The 15,229-nt window shown below is 40.7% G+C and overlaps 1 protein-coding gene across 4 annotated transcripts in view; it reads right to left on the bottom strand.

Annotated features, from left to right (window-relative positions):
* The window catches only part of TRIM44 (tripartite motif containing 44), a 112,863-nt gene that overhangs the window by 87,246 nt on the left and 10,388 nt on the right, over window positions 1–15,229 (bottom strand). For all 4 annotated transcript variants that reach the window (XM_069555120.1, XM_069555123.1, XM_069555121.1 and 1 more), the window contains exon 2: window positions 6,626–6,703. In XM_069555120.1, the coding sequence (XP_069411221.1) occupies window positions 6,626–6,703 (78 nt within the window). The remainder of the gene's footprint in view (window positions 1–6,625; window positions 6,704–15,229) is intronic.

The raw sequence follows: 15,229 nt of genomic DNA, 5'->3' as shown, positions 1-15,229 counted from the left end.
GCAAATTTCACTTTCAACAAAGTTATGAGGATTCTAATTTTTCCACATCCTTGTCAAATGGACAAAACTTCTCTTTATTGGAAAACTACAGAGCTGTAGTCCTAAAAGCTGTCAGCCTTCTCTCACTCTGCTGTAACTGCCTGGGTGACCTTGGACAAGAACCTTTATTCCCCTGGCACCTCAGTGTTCTCATCTACAGAGTGGAGGGACTGGAGCTGATGGCCTTGGATGTCCCACTGTGCTCTGCATTTATTCATTCAGCCCCATGATGGGAGACAGCCTGAGCAGTGCAGAGACAGATACTGTGAAACAGGTAGCTTGGAGCTGACTACCCAACTGTGTATCTGGCTTTGCACTAACTCAGTTTCCATTGTGCCTGAATAACCTTAGACTGTGACTATTATGCTTGCCTCAAAAAAACAAATAAACTCACAGAATCTGCTTACACTCTTAGGGAGAAAACAGAAATGCCTTATTAGGTAAAGTTTCCATTTGGCAATAAAGGCAGACTGGCATTCAGGACTTGAGCTTTTGAAACTGGGGTTCAAAGATAGAAGTGAATTCAAATGATAAAATATATGTACTTATAAGGAATAATGTCCAGGAGATAAAAGCAGGATACAAATTAGGTATGTATGTGTGTGTGTATACAGCTATATAGTTTTACATATATATAAACACACACACACACAAAGAATTCTAACAGGTATATATACCATTGTCTCTTGAATGGTGCTGTGGGCAACCCTCTGTTGAAGTTGGGCTGAAGGTCCCTGTCTGGTTCAGAGTCAGCCCTCCACATACAGGATTCTTCCATACCCGCCATTCTGGGTTCTGTGGGCACAAATCCAACCAACTGCAGCTTGTGTAGAACTATAGTATTTACTACTGAAAAAAAAAAATCCTTAAATAAGTGGAACCTCGCAGTTCGAATCATGTTGTTCAGAGGTCAACTGTACATAGAATAATAGGACTATTCTATCTAAAAGGCCAAGCACCACAATATTAACCAGCTTTTTCACTGGTGTGTTTTGAAGTTGACGGCATGCATCAGGCTGCATACTAAAAAAGCAGAACTGTGAACTACCAAATTAGATGTTCTGAGTGAGGCTCAAGAATCCTCAATTTTAGAAAAAAGTACTGAAAGCTTACAAACCACTGCAGGCAGCAGCAGACTGGCAGACTTTTTCCCTTTTTCATTACAGTTGTCTGTACTTTCCATATTTTTCTACGAAGAACATGTATTACTTTTTATAACCGGCGGATGAGAAAAGGGGAAACTGTTTTGTTTTTATAAAGGCAGGGAGTTGGTGAAAGATGGCAAAGAGCCTGCTTCTCTTTTTTTCACTGCCCCAGTATCTACATGTGATGAGAAGAGGCCATATTTTCTTCTGGGTCATTTCTATGCCTCAGAGCCTAGACTGGACCTGAGAAAGCACTGGTATGTTTCCTAAAAGAAGGGTGAGAGGGAAAGAAGGTAAAAGAAGGATGTGAGGGAAAAATAGTGAAGAGTCATATCACTAGACAGGCTATGTGTATAAATATCAACTCATCCATGGGTTCAACAATAGTATGGGGTATGTAACATGAAACAGGATGAATCTGAAGTTAAGCTATATTCCCATCACTTACTAGCAAGCTGTTTAACACCTCTGAGTCTTATATTGCATGTCCATAAAACAGGGGAAATAATAATATTTCTTTCCATATGGTTGTTGTAGTAGATAATGGTAAAAGAATCCACCTGCCATTGCAGGAGACATGGTTTCAGTTCCTGGGTCTGCAAGCTCTTCTGGAGAAGGGAATGGCAACCCAGACCAGTGTTCTTGCCTGGAAAATCCCATGGTTGGGGAGCCTGGTAGGCTATAGTTCATGGGGTCACAGAGAGCCGGATGTGACTGAGCAAGCACAAGAAGAAGAAAATCTATTACCATGTGCCAGGTACCATGCTCATAGGGCTTGAGGACACAGAGATAAACACAATTCATGTCTTCCAAGATTACTATTTATAACTTTTTTATTTAAACTGAAGAACTAGGTCAACAATTCTAATAACCCTCCAACCAAAGAAACACTTTTGACTGTCTAGAAATTTAATAACTGGGGCATCTTAATTATTTGCTTCAGATGGTTGATTAAATACTGCCTCAGTGAATACTTCTATCTTGTGGCAGGACAAGGACTGGCACAAGGCCTGGCTTGACCCAGCTGATAACAAGACACTAAGAATTCAAGTTCGGTTTGGCTTCTATCCATTACCATTTGTACATGCAAAACCTATCATTTTAACAATAGTCTGATTAGCACTGGAGTGAAGGTCTGGGCTATGTTCTATGTCAATGACATCAGCTATTAAAAAGTACTATAAAGTCCTCTTTCAATTATAAAATGCTCTGTAAATGTTAAATAAAAATAAAACAAGAAAACAATCCTCAGTTCTATTTAATTTCATGTTGCTAGACAATTCTTCGGTTTCACACTTCAGTAAGAATAACTTTAGAGATCAGAGAAAAAAGGAAAAGAACCTGATTGTATTCTAGACAGTCTTAGTATGATTAGATCCCATGTTTAATTCCACTCCATTAAGAGAGAACAATGTAAGCCACTTGGCTCAAGTTAAAGATGCTTTTTTGAGGATAACTTCTTAATAAATTAGTATAAATTCTAGATACACAAACATGGTTTAACTGTTTGTTTCAAGCACACCAGCTATAGGAAGCAGTCAATGGTGCCTCTTCTATGGAAAGAAAAGTAATCAATATATAATGGAGAAAATGGCTATCATTAACTGCATGATGAGAGGTTGGTTACACTGAGCTTAGCATGTTATACTTTTGATTCAATGCTTTCTGGGAGACCGAACAGAGGGAAGGAAAGGAAAGGAATCGATGTGTTTTTTAAGTTTCAGGTTTCCCCTGGGTGAACTATGAAAGATTGCATAGTCACTACAAAGGAAAGCTGTGACAGAACTCATGTGCTTTAAATTTCCTAAAAATCCAGCCTGGACATACACACACATGCAAACCCCTAATTAACTACATCTTTTAGTTTCCCTAAAGTCTAGAATAAATGTAAGAAATCTAGAGACTAAAATCCTGCTTTGTGCAACAGATGTTTCTGAAAAGTTTGGCTGCAAAAAAATGTTTGCAAACTGGATCATGTCAAACACATGAGAATTACTTGATAGACAACTTCCAATTAAACATAACATAGATTGCTATTAAAAATAATTTCTTTCCACTGTACACAAGTTCTGGATCCCTGGAGGTCTGTCCCCTTTAAAACTAGGCTCACCCCAGCAACACACAGACACACAACCTCACGTGGACCTCTACCTTCTTTACCAACCATCACCGGTGCTCTTTCCCATGCTCAGGCTCAATCCTAGTAGCTGGGATTTGATATCTCTTGCTGTTCCTCTGGTCTTGGAACTCAGCCCACTCCTAGACCATGACACTTTGATCATCCTTCCTCACTCCTGACCAGAACTCCTTTCCCCTTTATTTGGCTTTGTTGCTTCCCTGTTGGACATAACTGTTTAAAGGAACCCTGTCCTCTCAGGGAGCCTGAGCTGATGACTCAGCTCACCTCCCTTCCCCTCTCTTACTCCTTTGCTGCCTCAGCTCAGTTTGTTTTCTAAGCCTAGACTTTTATGTATTTCGTTTTTTCCAAGTTTGAAATCATTTGGACTTATTTACAAGGGCTCTTCTGGCTATTTGCAGAAAAGAATGAAAAAAAAAAAAAAAACACAAGAGGGCAGGAAAATAAGGAAAGTCCAACACAGTTTCTAGTCCCCCCAAGATTCACTGAATCAGAAACTCTGGGTTGGGTCCAGTACGCTATATTTTAATAAGTCCTCCAAGTGATTTTCATGCACACTAAAGTTTAAGAACCATTAATCGGAAGAAAAGAGGGTATCTGACGAATATTTTGGACAAAATGAGGCATCTCATTTAGAAGTCTATATTACTGACACTGAAGAATGTTTTAGACATTCTGTGTCTTAAGCCATAGCTATGGTATAATTTTTGTAAAATATCCTAGAAACGTTTATTTCTACATGAAAAAAGGTCTAGAAGGTTACATAGCAAAATGTTAACAGTGGTTAACTTGAGGGAAATTCATTTTAATTTCCTTTATGAATATCTGTATTTTTAATCTATAAGCATATATTATTATTTTTTTTTAAAAAAAGGTTAATCTAGGCATCTTCCACTTCTCTCTGGCAAAACTGAGATGTGAAAATTAACTCAGTCCCCAGCAGACCTCAGTGTCTGGACTAATCAAGTTTTGTGAGGCTTTAGGGAATTCCTGAGGAAGTGAGGCAGAGAGAGTGCTCAGTGCTCCATGACTTAATCAGTGCTTCTACGTAAAGCTGCCACACCCGGAAATGACAGGTCCCAAAGCCTGAGAGATTTTGCCCTTCTTAAATAGGCCAACATAAGAAAGGGGTGGTAGGGTTAGGAGGGAAGACAGAACAGACTAAAAACGCACGGATTCTTTTGGAAGGCACCAGTTTATTTCTGGGAAATTTTTCTTTGTTGCAGAAATCATGTATTTAAGTGTCCCATTTTTCATCCCCTCTTTGTGACCTGACAGTCATTCTGCAATGACCTTGGTCCTGCTTCGAGCTGGCTCCAGGTAAAAAACGGCACACACAGATGGTGGGCAAGAAAGGGGCTTGACAATAAAACAGACTGGCGGGAAATCATCCAGGATGAGATAAAGAGAAGATAAAGGTGAGTGTGTATAAATATCCTCAAGATCAAGCGAGGTCCTAACAAATGTCCTTTAGCTTATGATGCATCGTGGGAAAATCCCAAGGCTTCCGTGGGTTGCTCGCAGGGGACTACTCAGTCCTTTCAGCTCTGGCAAGCTTCCCATCAGATGCACTATATGCATCATAAAGAATCCCAAAGCATTTCACCTGTATTGTCATCAGGCACAGAAGCCACTCAGTGTAATCGGTACACATCTTCTTGCTCTTCACTGCCTATAAGCATGTGGGTATGGCAGAAAGAGGAAATACATTTGTTTCCTTCAGGATAGCTGTTGTCCCAGAAACCAGAGAAATTTGGTTAAAAAAAAAAAAAGGCTTTCTGCTATCTTTAATAATTAATTGGTTCACTTTCACTAAAGGAAAACTAATGTAAGTAGTTTTGAGGGGGTCTTTCTACTCTGAGCTACCAAAATTGACAAAAGTTACTCCATGGGTGTTTTTTTGTATTAAGATGCTCTGGAACCCTAAACACACCAGAAGGCAAGAGGTGTTACTGATGTCCCAAGAACTTTCAATGCTGTATAAAATGAAAATTATTTTGTAGACTGGTGACTGCACACCTTTTGAGGAGCCTGTCATTGTCTGCGGCTCTGCCTCATACAGTGTTTCACAATAGAAAATGGAAGCATAATGTGATTATATAGGAGAATGGAGATGAAACCCAGTGCTTGCAGCATAATAAAAAAGAACACAAACACTGGAATCAGATTTTGAATCTCAGCCCTAAATTATACTCTAATTGGGGCTAATGGCCCTCTCTCTGAACCTCAGTGCTCTTATCAATAAAATGGGAATAAAAGCTAATGTGCAAGGTTACTGCAATGATCACAAGTGTGTAAGAGGAGAGGGAGAATGACGTTAGTGCTTCATGGCACAGTTTCGGTTTGGGATGATGGATAAAGTTCTGGAGATGGAGAGTAGTGATGCTGCATAACAAAATGAATGTACTTAACGTCATGGAACTGAACACGTTAAAATGGTAAGTTTCATTTTGTATATTTTACCACAATTTTTAAAAAAGGTATGTAAAGATCCTAGCACAGTGCTTGGCTCTTAGTAGGTGCTCAGGAAATGCTAGTCTAATTCCTCTTATAAAATTTTTTAATTAAAAAAAAATGAAAATACAGAAAGTCAAATAAAATCATCTTCCTTTCTCTCTTAAATTGTGAGAGGCTCTGACTCTCAGGCAAAGCCAACTGGCACCAGTACCGGGAGCGCCACAGCAAGCGTCTGGGTAGGAGAAGGGAGGCTGCATGAGTCATAATCCCTCAGGCATGTTCAGTTCCCCATCCACCCCCAAACCCTGGTATGGCACCTCCCGGAACACCAATCCTAGAGCACCCCCAACATCTCGCAAAGAAAGCTGGGAAGCTTAAACCATTTCCCAGACCAGACTCCAGGTCATGAGGACAAAGGCATTCACTGTGGCAGCTGGTTCCTGTAAGTGGGAGAGTGACAAGACGCTAGTACTGAACACCAACTGCATAGGCCGGAGCTTATTCCAGTCCCCAGCATTAAGCTGATTGTATCTCTGATGCCTGTGGCTGGATTTAATGGACACAGGGACCAGTAGTCTCAAAGGCCTAGTAAAGGAAGATTAAAAATGCACTTGTCTGCAGTTCAGAGAAAACAATTAATGATTATGTGTTGTAAGTCATAAAATAGAGAAGGGGAAAAATAGATGACTTATCTCTAGGCACATTAGAACACTGCTTTTGATGGGCAGGCTTAATTAATCTTGATGCAATGTTCAGACAGACTGTCATTAACATCCCTCGAATTTAGCCCAAGGAGAATGAAATACTTGGGGTACCAATATCCAATTAAATCCAAAACAATACTTACTTTAGGGTCTGAGCTCTTGAACTTTAACCTTTCCACCAACTCTATCATAGCCGCCTTCAGTCCGCCTGAGTCTTTGCTCTAGAAGAAAGGAAAGTCAGGGGTCATTAGACAGCACTTTATTACTCACTAGAACACAAACAGTATTTCAAGGGACAATGAAACGGAAGGCATTTTTTTCCCTTCCTATCAGCAAGAAGACTAAACGACTAAGGAAAGCTGTGTTGCCCGTTTTCCTCTTCTCTATGGACAAAGGCGGTTGGGACATAAATTGCCCAGTGACCTGAGAGAACAATTGGAATGAAAATTAAACACAATTTGTATAGGGTGACTCACTGCTTCATCTCAGGGCTCAACCGTGCCATTATCCCCTGAGGGCCAAAGCTTTGCAAGAGATTTCTATCCAAGATGTCTATTTTATGACTAAGCGATTTTGATTTTAAACTTTTACATCACAAATACAGATGTATGCAATACTAAATATTCTTACAAAAATAAAAACAAACCAAAAAAATGCCCCAAGATTTAACTGGAAATGGCATTTCAGGGTGCTGGTTGAACACAGGTTTTGGAGTCAGACATAAAACGTTTCAAATTTGGGGGTCTACGTTAACTAGTTAACTAACCTCAGGCAGGTTACTGACTCTCAAAACCTCCTCCCTTTTCAACAAAATGAAGATTATAACAAGGGTTATTTTGAAGCTTAATTGAAATGGTGTTTGTAAAGGCATGAGCATAACATGTAGCACCAAGTGAGAGCTCAGTAAATGTCCCCTATTATTATTGTTGTTGTTACTGTATTATAATGATTTAGCCTAGCACAGTCCAATAGAAATATAAGCCAAAAATGCAAGGCACGTATATAAGTTTTCAAGTAGTCAAAATAAAAAAAAACAAAAACGGAAATTTAATTCGAATACATTTTACTTAACTCAGTATACCCACAATATTATCACCACAACATGTGGTTTCAACATGAGGTAATGTTATACTTTTTTTTTTCATACCAGAGCCTTGGAATCTAGTGTGTATTTCACACAGCCCAATTCAATTTGGACTCACCAAGTTTCAAGTACTCTAAAGCCACGTATAGCTAGTGATCACTGCACTGGTTAGCACAGACTGAACGCACAGACTAAAGCTGCACTGCCTGGTTCAAGTCCCAAATCTACCACTAGGTCTGCGTGACCTCAGGCAAATCACATAGCCTCTCAGAGCCTCAGCTGCTTTCTCTCTAATATGAAGCTAATAACAGCACCCATTTCAGAGGGCTATGGTAAGATAAAGCAAGCTCACATACATCAAGGTACTTGGAACAGGGCCTGGCACGTGGTAAAGACAATGGATGTATGAGGCGTGTTTATTATTATTGTCTGTCTCCCTCACAATATTTAAAACTCCTTAAAGGTAATAACTCCATCTTTTCTCTGTATCTGCGTCCAGCATCAAGGCATTTTAAAAAGTATGCTGAACAAATGAATGAATGAATGAATATGCAATCTTAAGATACAAATGCCTTAATAATAATACATGTGTATAGCATGGGATGGAAAGTCACATGAATTAGTTTGTTTTCTTATCTCAACTCCTTGGGGATAGGACAGGATCTTTACCCTCATTTCACCAGTGATGGAAAGGAGGTATGAGAAAATCAAGTCATTTTTATGGGCAAGGAACAATAAATAAGTGTAATATAATCAAACATGACAAATATCTGTTCTTCAAAATTGGCCTCAGACTCAGTGATATTTTCCCAATTTGGGAGGAAAATTCCAATTTCTCCAAAACAGGGCATACTTAGTAAGTCTCCATCATATAGATTAAAATAGACTAAAGCCTAAATCCTTTTCCCCCTCTCTACCCTCCATTCTCTCCCAAGTCTACAGTAAAAGTCTGATGTAACCTAAGATGGATATCTGCTTTAGATGTGCTCTCTAGACGCAGCTGACATTCCCACCCTAACTGTGGTTCTAAGCTTTAGTTCATATTTTCAAGATGATGACATCACTTCCCAAATTTCATCACCAATTTAAATCTTTAATCTCTGGTCTCACAGCAGACAGGTGGGAAAAGGACTCTGGAGGTCACATACCAAGAAGTGCGTGAGACCCAAAGTACCTAAAGAAGGGTTAAATTGCCAGACACAATCCCGCTTTTATGAGATGATCAGACAATAACGCCTGTCTGGTGATATCATTCCTCTAACCTGCTTCTCATTGGCTGAACAAGCAGGTCACTTGTCCCTGGAAAGCTCTATTCCCCCACATCCCAGCTGCCAGCACCCATTTTAAGCTCTCAGCAAGACCGCTGATGTATTATGACTTCCTCACCGTCCTGCCTCCCCCCACAGCTTGGAGAACAGAAAGGAATGCACTAAGCTGTGTCTCAAAACACTCAGAAGAGAAGCAGGATGATGAAGGAATCCCTAAGAAGCAGACAGCCTGTTTGCCGGCAGATGTGCCTTGTGAGGGGAGATAAGGGAACCCTTAGACTTCTTTCATAAAAATCCAGTGGGTCAGCGGAATCCTTCTTCCTTTTCACAAAGCAATAGCAGCACTGCCTGCCAGGCAAGTGATAGAGGAGAGGCAGAGACCCTTCCTTCAGGAAATTCACCCAGACCACTCCCCACCCCGCTCTCTTTGAGAATATTCTCAAAGATAACTGGGGTCTATATGGAGCCAGCCTCTAAATGAGTGGTGAGAGAAAAAAAAAAAAAAAAGTCCCTAATGGCTTAAAAAAAAAAAAACACAACTACCCTCCCTCCCAAATAAGCAGTTGGGAGACTCTCCTCTGACAGCTGCAGGGCTGAGGCAAGAGTTAAAAAGGACTACCCTGGCCCCAAAGCCACTGCCTTTCTTTTTTCACACACCCCGGTCCCTTCCTGCACCTCAACAAGCCTTGTACACAGATGCTCTGGCTAGTACCCCCAAGTTCTGGGAACATCTCTTTCAAACAGTCACCCTGGGCCACACCTGGAACGTAAGAATGCACTTATCAGGGGTGGGGTCTATTGGTTTGATTCATCTTTTGGAGGATGGGCTCAGAAAAAGCCTCTGCAGGCCCTGAAAGCAGGGTCAGGACATTTCATTAGGTAATTCTTGGATTCTGGATACTTAGGAGAGTGGTCTAGAAGGGTGGGAGGGCGGGGGGAGGGTGGTGGTGGTGGTGCAGTCGCTAAGTTGAGTCCGACTCTTGCAACCCCATGGACTGTGGTCCACCAGGCTCCTCTGTCCATGAGATTCTCCAGGCAAGAATACTGGAGTGGGTTGCCATTTACTTCTCCACTAGAAGGGGGCAGGCATGGGCAAAAGAAGGGCCCTCTAAGGCACAGGGCAGGGGCACAGGTTGTCTATGCCTAAGGTGGTATTTGAGTATGAGTGTCTCCAAAGCATCGCGTGGTATTGTATTTTAATAGTTTGCTGAGGGCACCCATCAGTCAAAAGCTAACTGGAATAGGTCATACTTACATACTTCCCTACTGTGGTGGAATGGAAGAGGTACCTCTGAAACTTGTGTTCTAACTGAGAAGTCAGAAGAATTCTAACTTTGGACACATGTGGATCCATAAATGGCCAGATTCTACTATGTCAGTCCTTGGGGCAAGCACTGTGAGTGGTGATGAAGTGAGTGTTTCCTGATGCTGCTCTTCCTCACCTCCTTCCCACATGTGAACCTATCCTTGTTTATGAACCTCTCTCCTCCCCCAAGAAGAGTGTAGATTAAAACAAGACAAGTGCTCTGTTGCGACACCCACCCCTCAAATTACAGAGCTGGTCAGCAGCAAAATCAGGATCAAAAAGATCCAAATGACAAAGATTTGTCACATATACAAGAGAAGAGGCTGGTATCAGGAACACATGGAAAAATACATAAGGGATTCCTACAAATAAGAAAAAGCCAAATAAGCACAAAAGAAATCCGAACACAGGATATGAACATCACAGAAATGTGAAATGGCTAATACACATATGAAAAGATGTTAAAAGATGCTCAAACTTACTTGTAATTATGATATCATTTCTTATCCATCATACTTATCCAAATCAAAAAAAAAAAAGTTTTGATTTGATAACACCAAGCGATGAGAGACTTTGGGGAGGTAGGGAATTTTCATATGTTGCTGATATAACAAAGCTACTTTGAAATCACATGCCAAGGGAGTTCATTTTTCACCTTCTTCCCTTGAGAAACACTAACATGTGTCAAGGAGGTATGCCCAAAAAATAATTATTGCAGCACTGTTTTTAATAGTAAAAACCTGGAAATATCCTAAGCATCCATCAATTGTGGGTGGCTAAATAAACTATGGAATCAAAAATGAGGTCTGATATGGCAAATAAAAAGAATGAAGTAGACCGGTATATACATGGCAATGCACAATGCTGAATTTTAAAAAAAAAAACTTGCCAAACAAGGCATACTATATCATTTATTTAAAGAAATATAAAACTATTCTATGGGTTACATATGTATGTAAAGGATTAGAAAAGCAATGACTTGGGGCGACTGGTAATGGGAATACTGGTAGGAAGAGTCTTAGACTTACTTAAATGTATTCCTATTGTCTAATTAGGATTCAATACACAAAAAGGAGTAGCGGGGAGGAAGGGAAGACTGACCCAGAGTTTCTGCTTTGAGTGTCTCTCTCTTTGAATTTGCCTAAGTATAAATATCAGGGCACTGTTCCCTTTGCAGCAAACATGAACCAAAGGTATAAGAGAAGATTCTCCACCTAGGATTCGTATATTGATTTCAGGGAGTTTGAAATCCCCAAACTATACACAAGGTTTGGAAAGTACATGCACTATTCTATGAAAAGGGACAGGCGCATTCCTCAAAGATCCCCCAAAGTCTAATTTTCCGAGTGTAAAGGGCATTGCATAAAGAGAAGGGAGAATCAGGCTTCATTCCTACTAACTGCTATGTGAGCTTGGAAAAGTCATTTTATATCTCAGAGTTTCTGTTTCTCAACTTGTAAATGAGGAAAAGGGGCCAAATCAGAACCTACAAATTCACAGGTCACAGCTGACACAACTTTTGTTTTGTTTTTAGAGTGTTGTCCCACACTAGCATGCTAGCAATTTAAAATTAATCGCCAACACTTAAAAACAAGGAGATATGACATCATAAAGATTGCTAGCTTCTTCTGAAAATCTGAAAGGTCTGACTGTACTGGGTTCCCTTTCCACACAGCAGCAACTGGCCGAAGCTGAGTAGCAACTACCCACTTCAGGCGAGGCAAGCTCCCTTCAGTACGTCGCAGTTACCCTGGATGGCTTCTCATTTATATTACCTTGCTGTTCCCTGTAGACATCTGAAGTTGCCACCCTTAGCAGCAACTCAGAGAGTTTTTTACCTCTAAGGGTTTTTGTATTTGAACACCAAGAAAGGTGGCATGTCTTTCCTCAAAAGGATTCAGAATACCTCATAAATACATGTCCATCCAAAACACAGAAGTAATATAGTTCATTCTAATGTAAACATTCTTCGAAAAATGGGCAAGAGGTAGAAAAAAAGGTGGAATATGGCAGGTAAAGGGGGCATCAGAACAGGAAGTGTTTCTTGACAACCAGTCTCTATACTTTCAGAGGAGTCAGTCTAGTCTAAAGCCTATTACCACCTGGGGACCAAAAGAAAAGTCGTGTGTCACTAGAAATGTAAAGATCACTTAGTATCTTAAACTGGCTCCTAAATACTAAATTCTGTATTACAAAGAATCAGAAGATGCTGGGTTGCAAAAGAATATTGGCTGCCTGTTTGTTGTTGTTTTTTTCTTTTCTATCCCAGTGGCCTTGCATTGGTACCATGCTTTCAAAAAAGAAAAAGAAAAAAAATCAATCTAACTTTCTATCATTTTCACAAAAAGTTTTTTTGGGGAGAAACAATGGAAAAGGATTGAGAGATAGACGATATAAGAAGTCCTCCTAAGGAATCCAACCATAAAGCAAAGTCCTGACAAAATTAAATTAAACCGAATTTAGTATCACCACACCATGTCCAAAAATTCTCTTCCAAGTTCTTCACATGACTCGATTTTCCAACTCCAAATCCATTCCTATGTTAGGTAACCACCTTTACACAGTTGCTCAGACCCCAAATCATTTTTTGGGTCTGAGAAAACCTATCACCAAATCTTTTCAGACCGAACTCTAAAACCTAGGCCAAGTTCAATTACTCTTTTAGTCTTCCCTGGTGGCTCAGGCAGTAAAGCGTCTGTCTACAATGCGGGAGACCTGGGTTCGATCCCTGGGTCGGGAAGATCCTCTGGAGAAGGAAATGGCAATCCACTCCAGTACTATTGCCTGGAAAATCCCATGGACAGAGGAGCTTGGTAGGCTACAATCCATGGGGTCGCAAAGAGTCGGACACAACTGAGCGACTTCACTTTACCATCTCGACTACTCCCTGCTTGTTTGAGGTCCAAGAAGCAATACCGCTCCCCTCACCTACCCTACAGTCCCTTCTCCACACAGGCAACAGAGTGAAATTTAAAGGTTAAAATATAAAAGGATATATATGACTTCCATTCCTCACACACATGAAGTCAGAGTCTATCATTCACCACAAGTTATACCCCACCAGGGTTCACACAGACCCAAAGGGTGGAGGGGAGGACAATGGGGGTGCCTATAATGGCTTTCCCCGACTTATCCCCATTTCCTACTGGAAAGAAAACGGAGGCTATTTTCTAAGCAGAAAGAAAACGGTGTATTGCCCCTGCCTCCTCTCTGCTTCTATAAAAATTTCCCACAGTTCAGAATGTAAAACAGAATTTAAAGAGGACAACCAGCAAGACTTGTGAACCTAAAATTAGACATACCAGCTGTGTTTTGGTTAGCTAGTGCATAAGGCCCCAGCAGGACACTGAAATATACAGGAGCCTCTTCTCTGAAGACAGGTTTTTCACCAGCCTTTCTACCCACCAGAACAGAGCAGGCAGAAGGAGAGGGGGCTGACCAGTTTCCACCCAAAGAAACTTGGTGTCCGAACTTCTACTTCTGTCAGACTCACTGGTCTGGAATTGAGCTCAGAATAGTGGCTCCGTAGGTGTAGGAAGAGTCACTAATGGCTGAGGGATTATAATATTCCAGGCACTGTGCTAAGATCTTTCCGTGTATTATTTGTTTTCACTACAGCCCTAAAAGGAGAAGTAATTATTATGGCCATGTTACAAATGATGAAACCAAGATTGAGAGAGAGAGGATGAATTCTCCAGCATGACAGAGGTAACAAGCAGCTGAGCCAGGATTCAAACCCATGGAGGGTAATGCCAATTAAGGCAAGACAGCTTGGTCCTTCATATTCATCCTGCCATTTCTCCTTAGTAAGACACTCCAGTTTTAGCTGGACACACCTTGGCCTGAAAAAAAAGACTGTTTCCTAGCACCCTCTCTTGCAACTAGATAATGCCATGGGGCTGAACTCTGACCACTGAAATATAAACAGCAATGTGTGCAACTTCTGGAAGGTTCTCTTAAAATAAAGGGTTCTCTTTTGTTCCTGTGCCTGCCATCCTGGAATTCAGATGTATTGGCTGGACCTCCAGTAGTCATCTTGGTCCATGACAAGGACTAAACCCTAGAGGTAGAAACAGCCTAGATGCCTAGTAACTTCATGATTCCTCCATACCAGCTTCAGACAGCCTTATATACAAGAGAGAAAACATCCGTCTTGTTTGAGCTGCCATTATTTTGGAGTTTTCCACATTACTTCACCATTTTAGATGAGGTTGAACTTAATGTAAACATTGATGTGGCAAATCCCTATGCAAGTCTCTTTGATGCCCTGTGATTATTAGAGATTATACTTCATATCATACATTTACAGAACATATCATGTACATCTACTCTCCAGCAGGCACTGTGCTAGGCGGAAGGACAGAAAGATGACATACAGTCCTAACCCTAGAAGAATTGGTAACACAGGACACAGGCATGTTGGGAAGAAATAATACTGATATAATATACTGTGCACAGCCTGTTGCTATGGGAACACAGAGGTCAACTGCCCAGCACTTGAGTGGTATCTACCCAGTAAAAGCGCACCCATCAAATACCCACCTCAAATACCACTTTCTCTAAGAAAGCATTGCTGATTACGTCTCCAGCTGAAATTAACTTCTCTTTCCTCTGAGCCCCCATGCGTGCATGCTGTTTCAGTTGTGTCCGATTTTTGCGACATGGACTGTGGTCTGTCGGGCTCCTCTGCCCCCGTGACATCCAATTTGTACCTCTTTTCTAATATTTACACACAAATAGGCATGTGAAAGAGAGTATGAGCTTTCTGATGTCAGGAACCTTTCTTTTTCTCAGTATCTGTCACATGGCTCACCCTAAGTGCTCCAAAACTCACACAAATAAAACCAGCTTAAAAACACCAGGTTTTGACAATTAAGCTAACTATATGTTATAGTCTGGATATATTTTCTCTAATATTCTATTGAAGTTAAAAGCAGATTACTCTATCTGATCAAAAACTAGCTAAATATATCTGACCTGAGTTTAATTTATAAATACATGTTCAACAGGAACAATTTAGCATAACACAATGCACATCAGAGTCACTGCCCATATGGTTATTTGCCATAAATTATGGATTTAACACAGT

The sequence above is a fragment of the Ovis canadensis genome, chromosome 15, assembly GCF_042477335.2.
Source record: "Ovis canadensis isolate MfBH-ARS-UI-01 breed Bighorn chromosome 15, ARS-UI_OviCan_v2, whole genome shotgun sequence".
In the NCBI taxonomy this organism is placed as follows: domain Eukaryota; kingdom Metazoa; phylum Chordata; class Mammalia; order Artiodactyla; family Bovidae; genus Ovis; species Ovis canadensis.
Note: the sequence above shows the minus strand (reverse complement) of the source record. Positions and strands in the feature narration are given on the sequence as shown.